At 41.5% G+C, this 18,647-nt stretch overlaps 1 protein-coding gene across 38 annotated transcripts in view; it reads right to left on the bottom strand.

The window, feature by feature from the left end:
• Positions 1-18,647, bottom strand: part of LIMCH1 (LIM and calponin homology domains 1) — a 156,368-nt gene that overhangs the window by 53,958 nt on the left and 83,763 nt on the right. For 29 of the 38 annotated variants that reach the window (XM_085545515.1, XM_085545513.1, XM_085545514.1 and 26 more), the window contains exons 4-7: positions 12,276-12,382; positions 9,188-9,218; positions 6,879-6,989; positions 2,239-2,434 (exon numbers count right to left, since the gene is read on the bottom strand). In XM_085545515.1, the coding sequence (XP_085401641.1) occupies positions 2,239-2,434; positions 6,879-6,989; positions 9,188-9,218; positions 12,276-12,382 (445 nt within the window). Of the gene's footprint in view, positions 1-2,238; positions 2,435-2,720; positions 3,072-6,878; positions 6,990-9,187; positions 9,219-12,275; positions 12,383-18,647 lie in introns of those variants that run through there. The other 9 variants (XM_085545517.1, XM_085545520.1, XM_085545518.1 and 6 more) reach the window with 4 other exon arrangements.

Here is an 18,647-nt window from a genome sequence, read left to right on the forward strand (position 1 = left end):
ACAACCCATAACAAGCAGTTATATGCTACAGATTTGCACACAGCAGTGTGTCGAGGGACCTACATGAGTTCATAAAAGGCGTTGTGCACAACTGCCAACAACGCAAAGGATTTATATGCTTCTGAATTCATCAGTGACTCTGGAGCAGGTCAGACTGCAGTTCTACTGACTTTAACACACGATGCTGCTCTGTCACTAGTCTTGTTTGCTTGCTGCCAAATGACAGGGGCCATGTAGGACACCAGAGCAGCACCTGAAGAGATGCTGATCACTAGTGGCAACAGGGAAGGTGGTACTACTTAATGCTTTTAGCTCAACTCATCATTGTTTTACAATCACTTACATGATCTCCAGCCTTTTTTTTTTTTTTTTCCCTAGGAGTACAAGGAATCATAATTTCATTTTACTTCATGTTCCTAGGTTTATAAAGATCCTATCTGCGAAAAGAAAAGTGAGGAGTATCTTTTCCGCCCTCCAGCTTTGCATAGATAGTACTTCTACCAACAAACATGTGCAGCTGAGTGAAACACTGGCCTGTTGGGGTTGCAGGGAGAGGTTAGACAGAAAAGAGGTCAGCCAAGCTACACCTCAGCTGCAACTCTTGGAAGAGACAGCTGTGAAGTCATGGCAGCAGCAGCAAGTAGGGAAAATGGGATGCATTAGAAAGGATCTTCACAATAAGTCACACACGTGCACGCTACATCTGCATGCACCCCCAGTCTGGAGATGGTTAAAGATGAATTTTTAAGAACAAGCATTGTATGCTTGCATCTTATTTTGTGATTGTTATGGACTCAAGAATGTGACAAGGCAGTATGTCTTAGCTATGGCAGCAAGCAATCAAAAAACCTTACAAAAATCTGCTAGCACTGCAGAACTTCATTGGAAGCAGCTTCAGGAGGAGAGTGAAAGGCTGCCCAGCAGCTCCCAACAGGCAGGGAGAAGCCAGGAAGAAGCAACACTTCTCAATTAGGACAAGTGAGGAGCTCCTGTTTACCAACAACACATTTTGTCCCATTAAGGAAGGCAGAAAAATGGTTTCTAACATGGAGACTCTATTCAGTTCTGTGTCTGAGGGGTCACAGGACTTTTTCAAGCCATCAGTCCCAATGGCTGGTTTTTGATGGCTGTCCAGAATCAGTCATGTAACACATGCCACTCCTAACAGCTGAGCAGCAGAACGTAACCCTACTTTCCCCATAGCTCCTTTACAATCCATCTGTGATATTGGCTCTCCCTGCCAACTTTTCAGTTTTAAGGAGTTCCCCATCACCTCAGGAAATCTCTCAGGCATCCGGTTATGATTAGCACCAGTTTCCTTCGCACTGCCAAAAGCGGTATGAACATCTGGTTCCTACCAAAATATCTTTCTGACCTTCCTTTTTTATTAAATTAATAACATTACTAAAGAGAAGTGATTCGTGCATTGAATATAACTTCGTCTGATGATGAAGTTCGACTTACTCATTTGTTCGTCATGAATGCAACCAAGCAGATGGAGTCTGAATCAAGCGTCCTTTGTTACTGACCTAGAATCCTGCTCAAAGTAGGCAACCTCAGTGCATGCTCTTCACCTGCCCCTAGAAAACCCTTCCCCACATCACATGCTGTATTTGCAAGCCTCAGAAAGCCTCTGGGAATCAAACAAGAAAGATGGAGAAGCAGCACGACACCTGTAAGGCAAGAGCTGGACTCAAAGGCATACAGATATGGCCAGAGCTCTGATGGTGGGAGCTGTTCAGTTGCCCAATTTTCTAAATATCACAAAAGCTCACATGGCACTTGGTGGCATGTTTTATATCAGACTTCAAAGCTCAGACAAGTATCAGACATTTCCAAGATATTTCTAGGTCATTTATCTGTCTAGGGTTTATTTAGGCAACATTTTATTTGCTTCAATATTTCCCCCGTTCCTGCACTTTTATTTCTTGCTCCAGCCTAGCTTGAAAGTTAAAATGAGTCTGCATAACATCCTCTTACACCATAACCCAGAAAAGTACTATCCCAATAATAAAATTACACTGCAATGATGTAACTCATTTTCCAAAACTATGCTATCCAAACTGAGACAGACTTCAAGTTAGCTGTTGGCAAAGTCATCTGAACCTCAGGGAGCACAAATCAGCATTCACAGTGAAGCTCTCCTGCAGGATTAGCACGATTCAGACTCCGTGCCCAGCTTCTGAAAGGCACATTTACTTCAGAGACAACGCATGCCCGGTGGCAACAAGTACTCACCATCACTGCTTCCCCTGAGCACTACATCTGGGGATGGTGTCTGCTGCGAGCGGGAGCCAAAGGAGTCCAGACTGTCAAAGGAATCATCTCTGCCGTGGCGCGGGGGGGAGAGGGAATCACTGCGCTCCGAGTCCCAGCAGTCTATGTAGCCGCTGTCACGAATGCTGCGCTTTGGGCTCTCGATATCCTCTGTTTCCTACATGAAGTACAGTAGGTACCTCTTCATAAAGAAGCCACTGACATACCAAGGAGATTCATTACACAGCAGATAACGCAGCATCTTCCAAAGTACTAAAAACCTCTTCCCCTGAAAAAGATTTCCTTGCTTTCTACCCCTTTTCCCCCTCATAACAAAAGTGCAAGCTTGCAATAAACCCAATTTTATGCTGATTAAGAGCAAAGTATGCATATTAGATTAGATTTGTAAGCTGTGAAAAAGTTGCAACAACCGAGTTAATAAAGTGATCAAAACCAAGAGAAACCTGAAATGTGACTTGTCGTTCATAGTCCATAGCAGCAACAAAAGCACTACAATTCTAACATCACGCCTGCATCAGGTTTAAGTCTGCTGCTTTGCAAAGGATTCCCCCTCCCCTTGCCTATCTATTGTATCTGGCTGGGACACCAGCAGACAGCATTTGTTGTTGCTGCTTCAGCTCAGCAAAATAATGAAGCAGTGTGCCCCAGCCTCCCTCTACCTTGAAGAGAAATTCCTGTTATGAAAGAGGGATGTCTTTCTGAAGCAATCAGCAATGAAAAATATGCAAAATGCTTTTCCTGATGCCTCAGAAGAATTCAGTTGTGCTCTTTACTCTTTGCCAGCTCCTGGCTCTGGGGGATATGAAAGCGCTTGTAGCTGACCCACATGTTCAGAGCAGTGAGAACAATGGTTGTCTTTGACAGCCCTGTGATTATAAATTCTTTCCAGTGCAAGCAGCACATACTAAAACACTGAAACTCCAGCAGAGGGAAAAGGTCAATAGAAGCCATCCTCACCCCTGTATTATAATAAATCCCTTGTTTTAGAGAGTGTCTTAACATTAATTACAATAGCACAGGCGGAGAAAAGCAAAAATAACTTTTATTCAAAGATAAACCTGTGTGGTGCTTTTTTCCCTCAGCAGTAAGTCTAAAATATGGGTGCCATTATCGGACTGACATCTTGTGACCCAAAGACGAAGGAATGTGCTTGTTTTGTTTCTCTTTTTCCTTCCAGAAGCACTTGAATATTAATTCCTAATTAAGAAGCACCCCCTGGTCACCACTCGCTGGAGCACAAAAGCTACGTTCAGTTCGGCTCCCACCAGCCCTGATTGCACAGGCATTGCCCATCATTGGCATAACCAGTGACGAGATCAGCCTCAAACGTCCCCATGTGCTCTGGCACCTCTGTGACAAAGCACATTTGCTGCTGAAGTGACTACAGGAGGAGAGCACTGCATGAACACACAGACAGGAGGCTTGAGGTGAGCTGGAGACAGCAAACTCACTGTCCTGCAGACTTCTAAGGAAGAAGGCTCAATTAATGCCACTTGCTGCCAAAATACCATGTACAGCAGCAGAGATTCTCTAAGACCAAGCTAAACTGTGATAGCATCAGTGAGTAACTTCACTGCAAACAAAATTAAAATATGCTCTAAAAACAAAACATATCTAACAAAGCAGTAATTGAACCCTATGTAATTTCCTTCCCTATTCCTGCCTAGCGCATGAGTTAAAATACTGCCAGAAATGCCAGACAACAAAGATTTGTCTCCTAGAAATCTGCATGGGTTACACAGACCCAAGAACAAAACTAGAAATCCTATCAAACCCTGTTTGTGACACGATCCAAAATCCTTTTAAAATCCAAATTCCCTAAATCCCCTCTCTCTTCATACCAATCAGCTATTCTCAGTCCTCAGACACACTTCCATTTTCCTGACCCACTGTGTCTGAGTGACACAGAAACGCTCAGCAGCTACATGACTTAAACTCAGGCAAAAAAGCCCCGTCCTGTGCTTGCTATCTTCCAGAGTTTGAAAACAGTCCAATTGTGAACTAATGAGTTCTGCAGGCCTTTCTTTCAAAAGCCTGTTTATGTTAATTCCGCATGCAGCTCACCAGGAATTAGGAGGCAGGCACCACAACGGTATCCTAGACTTCTGCAAACACATCCTTTATGCCTTCCCCTTGGCAAACATCCCTCCCAGACAAATGCTGTCTCACAAATGGGTACTTGTCCATCCCTGAACGAACGTCATCTCCCGAATATTATCAATGGGAAAAAGAAAGTGGCTATCTGCAGGACCGATAGCTCACAACAGCTCACTGCCTTTCACCCTATCAAATTAAAAACAAAATATGTCACCACACTAGGGCACACTGGTATACTATGCCATTTTGTGGTAGCAAAAGGGTGGCTGTCCAATGGAAGATGCATTTCTGTAGGAAATTCCACCCCCTGAATATAATCAGAAGCTATGAATGTTTTGTCATTGGGAATTTCCAGTTTAAAAGTAACGAAGAACACATATCCAAATAGTTAATGAAATTAGAAACACAGGGGTATGAATAAAATTAGAAATGAATAGTCTTTTCAGGATGGGAAGCAGAAAGAAATGAATCCAAGACAACTTACATCTAAGCTGTCCTTTGATTTCCTTATTCAAAAAGGAGAGCAGAGGGGATTTATAGTGGAAGAACCAAACCAGACTGAATTTATGGTAGACTTAATTATTAAATTCTGTGCAAAAAAAATTGCCTGTAGAGAATGTGATAAAGTGTCTTTTCAGCACTCGAGCTCAGCTATAAAGAACATCAGAGCGTTACACAGCATGATTAACATGTTCAATTTTACAACCAAATCCTCTTTAAATTTAGAAAGAGAAAAGGCCACGACAGCTGATATGTCGTACTGCCGGGGAACAGGAGCAGAACTCAATACGAGTTGCCAGTGACCCTCATTACCAGCACAACCTGAACAGACTTTTCAGGACGGTGAAGTGCTCCGTTTTTACATTAAAGGAGTATATAGCTTTCAGCTTTTATGAGATCTCTGCTCTGCTCCCAGTTCCAACATCTGCAACAAATCAAGTCCCAGTCTCTTGCTTTGTCTTCAACCTGCAGGCTCTGCCCTGCCTGCCAGGCACTCTGCTGCGAGCTTTGCTGAGATCCCCACCTCTGGAGCCTGTGCCTTTGTCACACCAAATGTCCCTACAGATGATTCATTAGATGAGTAAATATGACATGGAGAAAAAGGAGCCTTATGTTGCCGATTAAATATTAAAAGATAAACTGTAGCACCATGCTGCACTAACACTCAATCAACTTACACTTTTTTCTGCCTTAGCTTCGATGGTTACCTTTGTTTTGCCTTTCAGATTACAAACTCTGGTGTGGGGACTCCTTCCAGCACTGAGTTGAAAACAACTCAAGTATTATCTCATTTTCTTTTGTGCTTAGTCTCAGTCCTATCGCTCTGTATTGTGAAGTTCTGAGTGATTAGCGAAGGCCTTTTTAAATGAAGACCAAAATAAACCTCTACAGAGAAGGAGAAATGTCACATTTCCACTTGCTTTGTGCTCACAAATGGGGATGTTATCAATCTAACTGAGGGCCTCCTGTGACACTGGGATGTAGAAACTGATACCTATCAGCCAAATATCACTTCCTGTCTAGGGGCAGCCCAGCACTGGCCCTCTGAAATCCAAGAGCAAGGAGCTACATCTGGTGCAGACGCAAGAGTTCAGAGTTTGGGTATGACAATGTGAAAACAGTCTCCCATGGTCCCTAAATCTGTGGGATGGGAAGGAAGCTGCAGGCAGGAAGCCGTTTAAGGGCTGGAGAAGGTATCTACATGTTACCTCATGGGCTGTATGTTCAATGTATGTAGCATCAGAACCAGTTGTTTCTGTCTTCTTCCATGTCTGCTGCTTCCAATCCCAGAAAATGCATGAATGGATACCAGTGCTAACCACTGCGGAGGCTGTATCCCACTGCAAGGCTGCAGGCATGCTTTAGGGCTCAGCCATAAGTCCCCAGACCACTCTACAGCAACAGCAACTTTTCCTTTCCATCAGAGCTCAGCTTATCATACACCACCAAATCTGTTTTCAGTCAGAATTTAGAGCCTGCCAAAACACAGGTTCATCATAACTATGCCCTCTGTAAAGCATAATCTCTTCCTTCTACCCTTCAGTTTTATTTAGTTACTTTGGTTTAATGCTTTATGTTACAACGTAAAAAAGAAAGAACTGCCCACGAGAATGAATGTTTTAAAGAAAATAAATCTCTTCTCTCCCAAGTCCCACCAGCCCACTTTTGAGTCTCAGCTCTTCAACTTAAAGCTCTGTGTCATAAATGAAAATAATTCAAACCAAAAACTGTGGAAATGAAGATGACAGAGCCAGATGACAATTCTCAAGCCCTGTTTCACATCAACTGCTGCATCATTAATATCACCACAAAGCTGGCTGCCAAAGAAAGTCATGTTTATGGCTTGGTAAAGTCAGAAACATTTTCAAAGGAGACAGGGGTTTATGAAGTAATTTGTACTCTAACCCATCGCTTCTCTTACATTTAGCAACAAACATGTTATTTATGGGAGTAATCATTTGAACTAAATTTTTATTCCTGAAAGACAACAAAAAGATAGATACCTTTCTCATTTGTGCCAGCAAACCTTCAAACTCCTTCAGGTTCAAGGTTGATCCACTATATGACGTGCAGCTGTTTGCTGCTTTTCCTAGCCAATAAATGGTGACTAATACCTGCAGAAGTTAATAAGAATTAATTGAAGCCATCCTCACAGTTACTTAGCTTAATTTACTTCCCTTAAACATTTCTCATTTATTCTAAACTGTCCAGTAGCACAAGACTTTGCCATAAATCTCAGTAGAAAGGGAAGAACCTGACAGTGGTTAGGCATAAACACATCAGGCAACTATGAAAATTTAATCAGGCCAACAGAAGATGTAACTTAATACATTACATTCCTGGTATTATAAAAAATGGTCCTGTCGTGTCTGCTTGGAAAGTAAACAGCAAAAATAAATCTGAATAGAAAAACTAGGCAAGAAATTTGAAACTGTCCAGAAAAGACATTTGCAAATATGCCTATTTGTACATACAATAGAAAAAAATCAAACACCTAAAGAGAACTTGTACTGGTGGTTGCTAATTGAAACAGTTGTGGTTAATGGAATAAGCAGAACATCTGAAATGTATTTCTGCCCATTTCAAGGAAACAAAAGGTAGTTCAATTTTTAATCATCGTAATGTACTTTACTAGATGATACAGGAACATTTACTTCCAGTATTCTGCTAGCTTAAGAAATGCTCGGTGAGTGATTAATCAAAGGCCATGAGCATCTGATTGTTTCTAATATACTAAATGGGAAAGAGTTCATGGTTTCATTCAAGTTCTGACTTTATGTCTATCCATAAAACAAGAGTCACTTCAAAACCAGCAGAGAAGAAATGCCAAGAATTGCACTTTCAAATGTTTAGGCAGCAAAGGAAACCTGATCTGACATAGCTGGTGCTGCAGTTGTTTTAGGAAAGGAGAAATTAAGATGCTCAGGATGGTCAAATCCAGCACCTCCAAAAGCAGTGACATTTCTTTCATGCAAGGAAAGCAAACAGTTCCATGAACCCACATGTGTCCTCAGCTATCGGGCAGCAATATCTTGAACGGATATAGCAATTTGAACTGGAAACTGCTCACCAAAATTAATCTAGATTGGTGTTTTGCATTGGTTAAACACCACAGAACTTAAGGCATTTTCTCATGTAATGCTTATTATTTCTGTCTCTTCCATGGCATGGCAAAGCATTTAACTGCAGAATAAACAGGAAGTATTTTGGTGTGGAAAGCCGGTGCAACCAAAACCGAATTATAATTGCCTGTAACAATTGCTATTAACGATCTTCCAAGAGTTGAATAAACTGAAATACAGTATCTTAAGTACTGACAGGTCCATATAATGCACACTACAAAACAATGTATGAAAGAGAAAGACAACCTGAGGGGATGCAGAGTCAGCTACCTCTGCTTGACTGTTTTTTCCTATTCATATCCTAGCAATCAGGAAGGTGTCCAGTTCATTTTGTTGCTCAGTGCTCTGCTGAAAGTTGCAGTATTTCTATTTATTTCTTCTAGAATTTGACCACTCTCTCCCGCTTTTATCTCCTGCTTTTTTTTTTCCACCCCAAATAATGTCACATTTGCAAGCAATTCTGATTGGCTGCCAGCCGAGACTGCACTTATATGCACCTGGAAAATATACACTGAAGGTATATATAGCCTACAAACACATTGTAGAGGACGCTTTTGGAACTTTACCTTTAAAACAATACACCTATATAAATACATATAGCCTTGGCATTCTCTAGCAGTCTATAGGGATATGAGCTAAATATAAAATTGAATTTAAAGCAGTTGATGATGCCTGTAAAGAAGAGACAGCTTGTTAGGCTTTGGAAGAATTATTATCTCTGACTCCAACAAAGTTTATCCACTTTTTTTTTTCTACTTAACAATTATAGAATCTATTATTAATCACCATTAGTTCAAATCAACAATAATTTAAAGTTCAGTGGAATTAATCTTTCTGGGAAAATACTTATTTGGAAGAATGGGAAAGCTAGCAAATATGACTGTAAAGATTGGTGTGCAGATATAAAGATGGTTTTGCTTCATTTTAAATACTTTGTGCAAATTCACTTTATGCCAGTATATTCATATAAGGCTGCAAGGATGTAGCCTAATAAGTGAATCAAACCATTCTGGTGGAAGCCACAATTGACAGCACAAAGCTCAGATTGTTTGCTTCCTTATCTAATCAAAGATGGCTGCTCTGCCATAGCAGCTCTACCTAAGTTTCCAGTACAACACAGTTAAGATCTGCATACAGGAGAACATCTCACAAATATACCCGATAAAAAATACTCTGAGTCACATACTTACATTTTTCAGCTTCCTGCTATAGTCAGTGTTCCTGGTTGCACATGCACACACACACAAAAACAAAAGGGAAAAAAATCAGAATGCAGACCCACTTTTCAAAAGCACGTATGAAGCAGATCGCGTTTTCCCCAATAAAAGTCTGCAGAATGCTTCTGCTAGCTAGAAAGACATGAAAGCTAAGAAGATGAAGTTCACACATTCATGTATTCGTAACGTGGGAGTGTTTTGTCACCATTATTTCAATCATTAAATGATACTTTTGGAAGTACAAGAAGAAAACATGTTTGTAACAGTCCCACAGTAAAGTAGGGCAGTGCCAAAAATATCTCCTTTAAACCGAGCTGCTGATTCGTTCAAAAAAGACCAAAGTCCTTATTGCTAAAATCAACTTTGCGGTTTATCCAGAAGTCAGATTTTGACCAGTGATAAATCACACAACTCATATAGATTCTGAAAGCAACTGAACATGCATATGACTCCGAGGAAATCAATGAGATATAGCAGGCTTTTTGTTTCAGAGGATACAAAGAGCAAAGCAGATAGATGAAGCAATGAAGATCCTGCCACAGGCAGAACCATTACAACAGTAAAGCACACTCTACTTTTTGATTGTATACTCTAGAACCCAGACTGGGCAGCAACGTTCATCAAAAAGGATGGAAGTTTGCAGAAACAATAAAGCAGAAAATGTGCATAAACATAAACAACAGTTCAAAATCCAGCAGAGATATTATTAGAAACAAAGGAACAAAGAAAATGTGTATCACATTTTGGTGCTGAAAAAGGAATATTTCAGATTTAGCACAGATTGTTTCCTTATTATTATGTAATAGAATTGTCAATTGCCTTCTACAATAACATGATCCACTCCAGCACTAAATGTTACCTGACAAAAAACAAAAACAAATGAACTTAAATCTGTGAGAATAACAAAAGCCTAAATACAGTCAAAAGCTAAAACCAGGAGTTTTTGATAACTTATTTTAAGCCAAAATTTTATCAATCAATACCTAAGTGCTAAGAAATATAAAACAGCCCTAAAAAAAGTCTTATTTAATAAATTGGGATGAAATTCTTTGCAGCGTTAACTCATAACCTTTGTAAGTTGAATGATAAAAGAAAAATAAAACAGATCTAAAACATACTCCAACTACCACCTATATGAAAAAAGTTAAGAACTGTCATTACATTGCACATGTGCAATAATACAGCTTTTGCTGTGTTCAACAAAAATAAGCCAAACATCTTCAAAGAGGGAAACAAATCACCTTCCCACTTTGAGATCTAGCTAGATGAAGACAGTCTCAAACATATTTCTCTGCAACAGTCATGGAATTGGCTTGTACACATCACACAGCTACTCAGCATGAACTTGGACAGTCCTGGGAAAACATTTGGCCCACTTCCACAGCTGCTTTCTCTGAAGAGTTGACAGGGGAAGGATATCCATGCCAGTCAGCCACTTCACATCTCTTGAGCATCACAGTCAGCTGTGGGCTGAGGCTACTCGACAGTTTCTTATTCCTGGTGGAAAAGGCTCACGTGCTGGATTGCTCTCACTGGAGCTGCTACCAGCTGCTCTGCTGTCCTCAACTCCTGAAGATGCAGCTTCTCATATGGACCATTTATCTCTGGTTCTATCTGGAGATTAAGGACTATTTTGCAACTCTTTGAGGCCATTCATTGTCACTATTTCACAGGATGTCATGGAGAACACAGCAGTGTTAGAACAAGGCTGGGAAAAGCTCACTGCAGACTCATTACATGGTCCTCTCTCAATGGCACGTACCAGAGCCAGAAACTTGGAAGGGAACAAAAAGTAGGAGACTGTTCCTCAAAGTAAAGAAGGCGGCCAATGTGATTTTCAGAACCTTTGAATTTTCCCAGACAGTACTTGAACACCATGAAAACTTGCCCAGCTTTCAATGCCAGAAGGGAAAAAATTAGAATGCTGCTAAGATTTAGTGAATTGTTTCCATATACTTTTCTAAAACGCGTATGTCTGACCAGGATTTCATTAGTGATCACTTTGGCCAAATGAAGCAAGGCCATTCAATCAACTCAGCAATATTTGCCTATCTGTAGAGCAATAACTTTTAAATATTGCATGATAGACCAAAAAATGTTGTGAAAACTCCTAGAAAACAAGTAAGTTTCTTGTTAATTTTATGAAGCAATGTTGGGAGCTTTTGTTTTTGGGGGGTGAGGAGTCTGACTGCAATTAGAATGAACTAGTAAAAAATACAATTTGACTGCTTCTGTTCCAGCATGACAACAAAATCTTCCCTGAAAGGAATATTTTCTGTTTAAGACCTCAATCCACAGCCATGCAGACTATGACTGAAGACTGTTTTGTGCTACCTTAGGCAAGACAAGTAATTCCTTCCATGCCAGTTTCACATCTAACTTTTACATCACTTCATAAATCCAGTGCTGAAAATACAAGCATCTCACAAACAGTGTACAAACCATTGTTGAACTGAACTAACTGAATTAGTTATTAAGGAGAACCACTTAACATGCGTGTGGTATCTCATGTGGTAGAAGGTGTGTGGTTTTGGCAAGAATTATCTAAACTGGGCCATTTCCATACAGATTAGACAGAAGTTCTCAGCCCAAATACTGTGTCACAACATACTGTTCTTGATAGACAAGCTCACTGTCTGTATCCTGTAGAGTCTGAGAGGCCCGTCAATGTCCTGTAAGGCATCTTCAAAACAGTTATGTAACAACAGAGCAGTGATTTTTTTTTTTTTTCCCCAGATTACATAGTTTGTTAGTTGGATAGACAAAAAAATGTCATCAATTTAGACTCAGGAAACCTCTTAAGTCCCATAGAATATCATTGTTTAAACTAAACCAGTAGTTTAAAAGAGCTGTGGCTATTTTCTCTTGGGAAAAAAACATAACCTTTAAAGAAAGGCTGCTAAAGAGAACAATGTATTACTCCCAGCGCCAAAGATTTCAAAACCTCAGCTTTACATAAATGACAGTTCTATATCCTTTTTGCCCACCCTCAAATATTTACCATCTAACTGCGTGCATGCGAGGTTGTAACATGCTAACCACAAACTGCTGTTGTACTTACTTGACAGTTACTCTGTTTGAGGTGTCCTGCAGGTCACCAGGATCAAACAGCTGAGATTCCTTAAGTCCCAGCTCTTTGCAGCCTCTTAAGAATAAGGTGATATTATCCTGAAATGAGGTACACACACACAAAAAAAAAAGTTTTAACTTTTCCTCAGTTGCAAAGGTCATCTTATTAAACCAACATCTCCCTAATTCAGTAATAGCTCTCTAAGAGTCACATTGTTAGCTAGGTTAGCTCACTAAGAGTCATATCATTAGCTAGATGAAGAACCAAAGCCACTGCCAGTCCTATAACTTAGGAAGTCAGTATAGGTTATGTTTGAAAACCAGGTAAGTATTAAATGAAATTCTTTTTTTTTTTTTTTTCTTTTTTCTTTTTTTGTTTCCAAATACAACTGCAACAAATTTGTTTTCTCTTTCCAAACCCAGATATTGGCAATTTTTGTAAATAAAAAGGCCTCTTAATTTCCTCACCTACTGCTATGGGCTGCCAGCAGAATGTCAGTGTGTTACAAGCCAGAAAAGAAACAACTGGGTTTCTAAAACAAGTGATTAAGGTAGATGTGGAACTTCCACCATTTAAAGCAAACAGTTCATAAAATGTGCTGCATGTCAATACAAACTCAAACCAGTGACTCCTATTACACACAACTGCCCACTTGCCCCTCTGAGCTTAATTCAGCCACTGGGAACAGAGGTAGGTGCTCTCTCCACAAGTAGATGCATGAAGCAACACTTCAGATGGTCACTGCCTATTAGCAGAAGTAACGCTCCCTCTGCAGTACTTTTCATAGAGAAGTTACACTTTGAGAGTTCCTTACTGTCACTTTAATCAATATCTAAGAGTAAGCCCAACACAATACATACCACTTTGAAACCAAAGAAGGGTGATGACAGGTTTGTGTGGAGGCGATCAAATCTGCTTGTGCGCACATATGTCTAGTATATATTTATATGCATGTACACCACCACCCGTTCATAGAACCTGTGAAGCTTTTATATGCAGATAAGTGCTGAAGGTCAGGAGAACAAGTTATTAGATATACGTGCAGCTCAATCAGCAGATGCAATGATAGATGAGCAGACAAGTGAAGCTACAACATACAGGTTGGTACCCTTTAAGGCCTCTCATGTAGAAACTCCAACTGGAGGCATCCTGCCCTACGAACTGAGATGAGGAGCACCAAAATGTGTGGTGACACCTGAACAACAGAGAACTCCTCTTCCATAGAACTGAGGAAAGAAAGACCAGAAGACACCAGGCAGCTCTCAGTGTATACAGCAGGAAACCGAAGCCCTCCCTACGCTGGGTGGAAGGCTTTGTCTGTGTGCTTCTGGCACAGCCTGGCAAGCGCGGCCCGGTCAGCTCTGCAGGGAGCAACCATCAGCATGCTAATCGTGGAGGCTCAGCATGCCAGCACTCTCGCACACAAAGATTGCTGTCACCAGCCACCCCACACAGAAATACGGACTCAGAAATTTAGAGGAGTCCAAGTCTCCCTTTTTTCCCTGTCTGAAACTTAACAGCTCTGGAACAGAGCCAGAGGGAAAGAAATAGCAGTTAAGAGAGCAGAAAGCCCATAACCTTGAGAGACAGCATCATTCATGACATGAAAAGATGCTTGTAAAATTCTCCATCTGGCTTACTGTTTGCATTATGATTTTTCCACTGTATTTCCAACTGCAACATGAATAACTCTTGTGTTCAGCCTTTGAAGGCGGACAGTTCTGGTCAGTTCCAAGTGGTGGGTGGAGCAATGTGTAAAACTAATAAAATGCAAAAGCCTTTAAAACAAAAGTTGCCAAAGACATTTCCTAACAAAAATATACAGGACACACACAACACAGTAACTCAATAGGTTTAGAAAACAATCAAGGGAGGGGAAACTCCAGGGATAACTAATTGTTCCCATCTTTATGCCAGAAGTTCATATCCAAGTTATGATAAGCAGTAGCAAAAGTATCAGTCATTTGGCAGCCCTTTAGTTTGGGCACTCAGTCCTGTTGCTGATGATCAAATGTCCACTTCTCAAAAAAAAAAACAACCCAAACCACATCAAAACAGTGTCATAACCCTACTCCTGTTTTTGCACATGCTTACATTCTGATGGTCATCGTAAAAACAGCATTTATCAACAGTCACTAACACCATTACACAAGCAGTTCCTTACACAGTTGGTGTCTTATCCTGGCATGAATAACCATGGATGTCAACAAGACGGGATCAGTGAGCACTGAAAGAAGTTTTTGCTTCTGTTAACAGTTTCAGAGTTTTTGTTATTCAGTGGCTCTAAAATTGGCAATTTATTTCCAAGGATTGAACAATGACAACAAAAATTGCTTTCAAGTGACAGATATTCAGGTCAACCTGTCCAAGCCACCTGCCCCCAAGTCAAAACGTACCTCACAACACTGCAAAACTAAACATTTCCTGGGTTGCTTCAGTACAGTTGAAACCTGTATTTTGTACTTACATTAAGATGCTAGAGAACAGCACTCCTAAACCACTGAACAGTGAAAGGAGTCTTACCGCTAACACTTAGCTCCTAGGAAAGCTTTTCTCTTTGGATTACCATACCATTCACTGGCCAAGTCCCGGTTTCTTCAGTTCTCAGAAAATTCTGCTTAAATTTTGAGAGAAATTACAGCTCCTTATCTGTGAGCTCTAACAACACATTTTTTGTAGTCCCTTATAAAGTAGGACTTCTCCATTGCTGATAAAGGTGTGCCATATGAAAGTAGCAGCGCACCTAAAACGCTCTTACATTAAATAAAGGACTGAAAACACACATCTAGTGTGTATGTCCAGCTCCCTACAACTTGGCAAACAAACAAAGCATGCAAATAGGTGGCAGAGCGGTGGCAAGGACTGCAGTGCAGCCAACTGGCATGCCTCAATTAGCAGGGCTCTGTCCTTTACAGTGGGCTCAGGAGACAACACTCGCTGCCCCAGGCACAACGTGATCAAAATGGATTCCCTCCTACAAAGCAGTACCTCAAGATTATCTCAGTACACTAAAGGGAGGTGTCAGCACCTTCCTCTCAGTAATTACTGGCTGCATTGACAGAGCTGGAGTACATGGAGCATGTTACTTGGTCTTCACATTGTACACTACATGTTCTGGGGATCTGCAGCTGCCTCCTGCTGGCTTTTGTGTCATTTGGGTTCATAATACTGGTCACAGACTCCTTTCAATCAGCTTCTTCTGGTTTTGTCCTTATACACCCAGTGGAAAAGTGAGCTTAAAGCCTAAGTTTCTTTCATAAATTGCACAAGATTTTAAGGTAGAAACGTAGCTTTTATCTATGAAATTACCTCAAGCACAAACAGGCTGATTTCAGAAAAGAAATGCTTTAGTGTGGTGACAGATAAAGGACACGAGCAGAGGATACACTGACAAATTAAAAACCAAATGCTTTGCGCTTGCCTATGCAGAGTCCTGACAGTCATGATGAGGTCAGCACTTCATGCAATGTCATTTACTTGTAAGTACTGGAAATGCCAGAGTTATCAATTTTTTGCTGCCCTCGGTGTCAGAACAGAGAACAACCAATCGCAGATAACACATGCAGGACTGAAGGCAGAGGGACTTCACCTCCATGAAGGTGGAAGGAGGGAGAATATAACACCTGTCACTTTGTTTGGGCCGCTCTTTAAAAGATGGAAAACCTACGTGCTATTGGTGTGAAGGGACACAATCATTATATTGTGTTAGGTCATCTTCCTCACACACAAAGCAGAGCACGAATCCTAAACACTATAAAAAAACAGCAGAAATTGGCAGCTGTGTAGGACAGACACCCTGGAAGGCCACCACAAATTCACACAGTAGCACTGCCAGCACACAAGATAGTTTGAGCTAGTGAGAATCAAATATTCACAGCAGGCAGATTCCCTCCATAGGATCTGCTGATCAGATGCAATGGAAAACTGCTTGAATTTGGCCCACTTCCATCGCTTTCATCTGTCACAATAGTATACTAAGTATTCTCGCTGTATCCACACTGCAAACCAGAACTGCAGCTTACTGCTGTGGAACGATCATTTGTCAGATGCACCACAACACGGCCCAGATGAGATGCACAGATAAAGGCAGGGCAAACAAAAGAAAACCGAGCTGTATGTCTGCACAGAGGCACCGGCTGAAATGCCACATGCACACCACATCTGAGCACTGGAGATATGACCAGCTGCCAGCCAGCACTGCCTGGCCTGGTGGGACAGCTGCTGCCAAACAGGTGGCCTTCTTCATCCCTGGAATGTTGAAATTTTCTCTGCTCCAAAATAAATTACAGATTTCTAAAAATATCCATCTCCAAACTGCTTTTCTGAGCAATTTCAAATTCAGGCTCCTAAAAGCCTCGTGTTTACTCTCAGCGTTTCTTCCTTATTCCCTTGTGTCTCTGTTTGATATAAATAATTAATGGTGATAATTTATTTATATAAAAGCAACAGATCTTGATGGATTCACGGGCTGAAACAAAACACACAAATACTCGACCCATGTCCACCCGGCAGGAACTTTTACAAGAAAAACAAAGAACTTTTCATATATAGAATCATAGAATTTGAGTTGGAAGGGACCCTTAAAGACTGTCTAGTCCAACTCCCCTGAATAATATATTTTATGGTATACAGAGTACGGATGTACCCCGTGCATACTGTAAAACAACACTTTCACCAGTAGAATCAGTAGATTCAGAAGCAACTTGATCCCATCCAGGACACGTCCATTTAGGAACCTTAGGATGGTTTTGTCTCCAGAAGATAAAACACTGAAGCACAACAGACCTGAAGGCAAAACGTACTGGGGTATTAAAGGAAGGGGTGTTGAAAAGCTACATAGCCCTCCAACCCCACAAAGGATCCCAGCCTCACCTAGCCAAGATCAAACACAACATGGGGATAAAAGGAGAGAGGTGAGTCTGGGAGCAGAGAGGGAAAGCAGAACTCACCAGCCCCACTCCATGCCTCCTGACCTGCAGCAGCAACAGCCATGGGACCGGGCTGAACAGCTGCCGTTTGTGAGCACTACAAAACCTCCACCCACCCTCTATTCATATACCAATGCTCCAACAGAAACACTAAGAAATGCAGGCAGGACAAGAAGGAGCTGGCTCCTCTCCTTCCTCAGAGCAGCACTCTCCAGCACCCAGACAGAGAGAAAACAGCAGAAGGGCAAAGGAGAAAATGACTGCCGGGCGTGGAACCATGTGAGCCTCTAAGGAGAAAAAATAGGTCCTGTGATGATTAGATTAAAATGACAAGAATAACACAGTGGCCAAAGATGAAGTTGCACTGTTATGAAGGTGGGGCTGGAGGAGTAGCAGGGAAAAGGGCCAAGCGTGCCTGGAGGAGCAGCAGCAAGGAAGCCTGACCAGCAGCAGCTCCAATGGCTCGGCCAACAGGCAGCGAGGACTGTCCTGGCAGTGAACACTAGGCCTTCTCCTTTTGGGGAGGGGGGTCATAGGAGGTCCAGTGCAGGCAGTGAACACCTCATGCTGGGTACAAGGTGACTGAAACACGTGGTATATCTTCTTCCTGCAGACTTGAAACACGAGCAGCATGGTATGATGTATATGGGGGGAAGAAACTATGGATAGGAAAGGGGACAGGGAAGAAAAGAGGGCGAGGGAAGGGGGTCCACTTGAAAGAATAGGAGCAAGAACTCAAGCCTTCAACTCAAGAGGCAAGAGCAAACCACATGGGAGTCAGAGGGGAGCATGCAGTATAAGCACAGGGCAGACCCTATGACTTCACCGATTGAGCAGGTCCTCACATATCTCACTGCATCAGGTCATTATCCCTGAGGGTACAAATAAAGCATGTAAACAAATGGGGGCTCAGTCAGCATCTTAGTCTTTGGGGGGAGCAAGCAATCAGATGATGCATAGTTCTTCAGATTTGCCAGACCCAAGATACACCCAGAATACGAGGGATTTGTTTACAGCTATGAAGACTAGAGCTCAGGCAGGCAAAAAAAAAAAAAAAAGAAGAAATAAAAAAGCCCAAATCATTTTCAGACTATTCACTGGCTCTGATGCTGATGGAATCATAGTCACATGTCAGCATCCTCCCTATCTTGGAGAAGAGGTGCCTATCTGATGCCATACTCTACAGTAACAGCCATATTAAGGCCAAGAAAGCAGACAAAATTTCCTTTCCCTCCCCCTCCACAGCTGTTTAAGTACCAGATCATAGTGCTCAGCCTGTAAATTTACCAGGCTCTGTTCTGGTTGTTGGGCTATGGAGTATATCAGTACAAAATTTACTGCAGAGAGGGTTGGCCAAAGAAATACAAAAAAGAAGAGAATGAAAGAAACATCACAACAGCAACATGCAAACTGGAGCTCAGCACCTGTAGTGTGT

Source organism: Coturnix japonica, chromosome 4, assembly GCF_054131305.1.
Source record: "Coturnix japonica strain WE chromosome 4, WE-NBRP24, whole genome shotgun sequence".
Classification (NCBI taxonomy): Eukaryota; Metazoa; Chordata; class Aves; order Galliformes; family Phasianidae; genus Coturnix; species Coturnix japonica.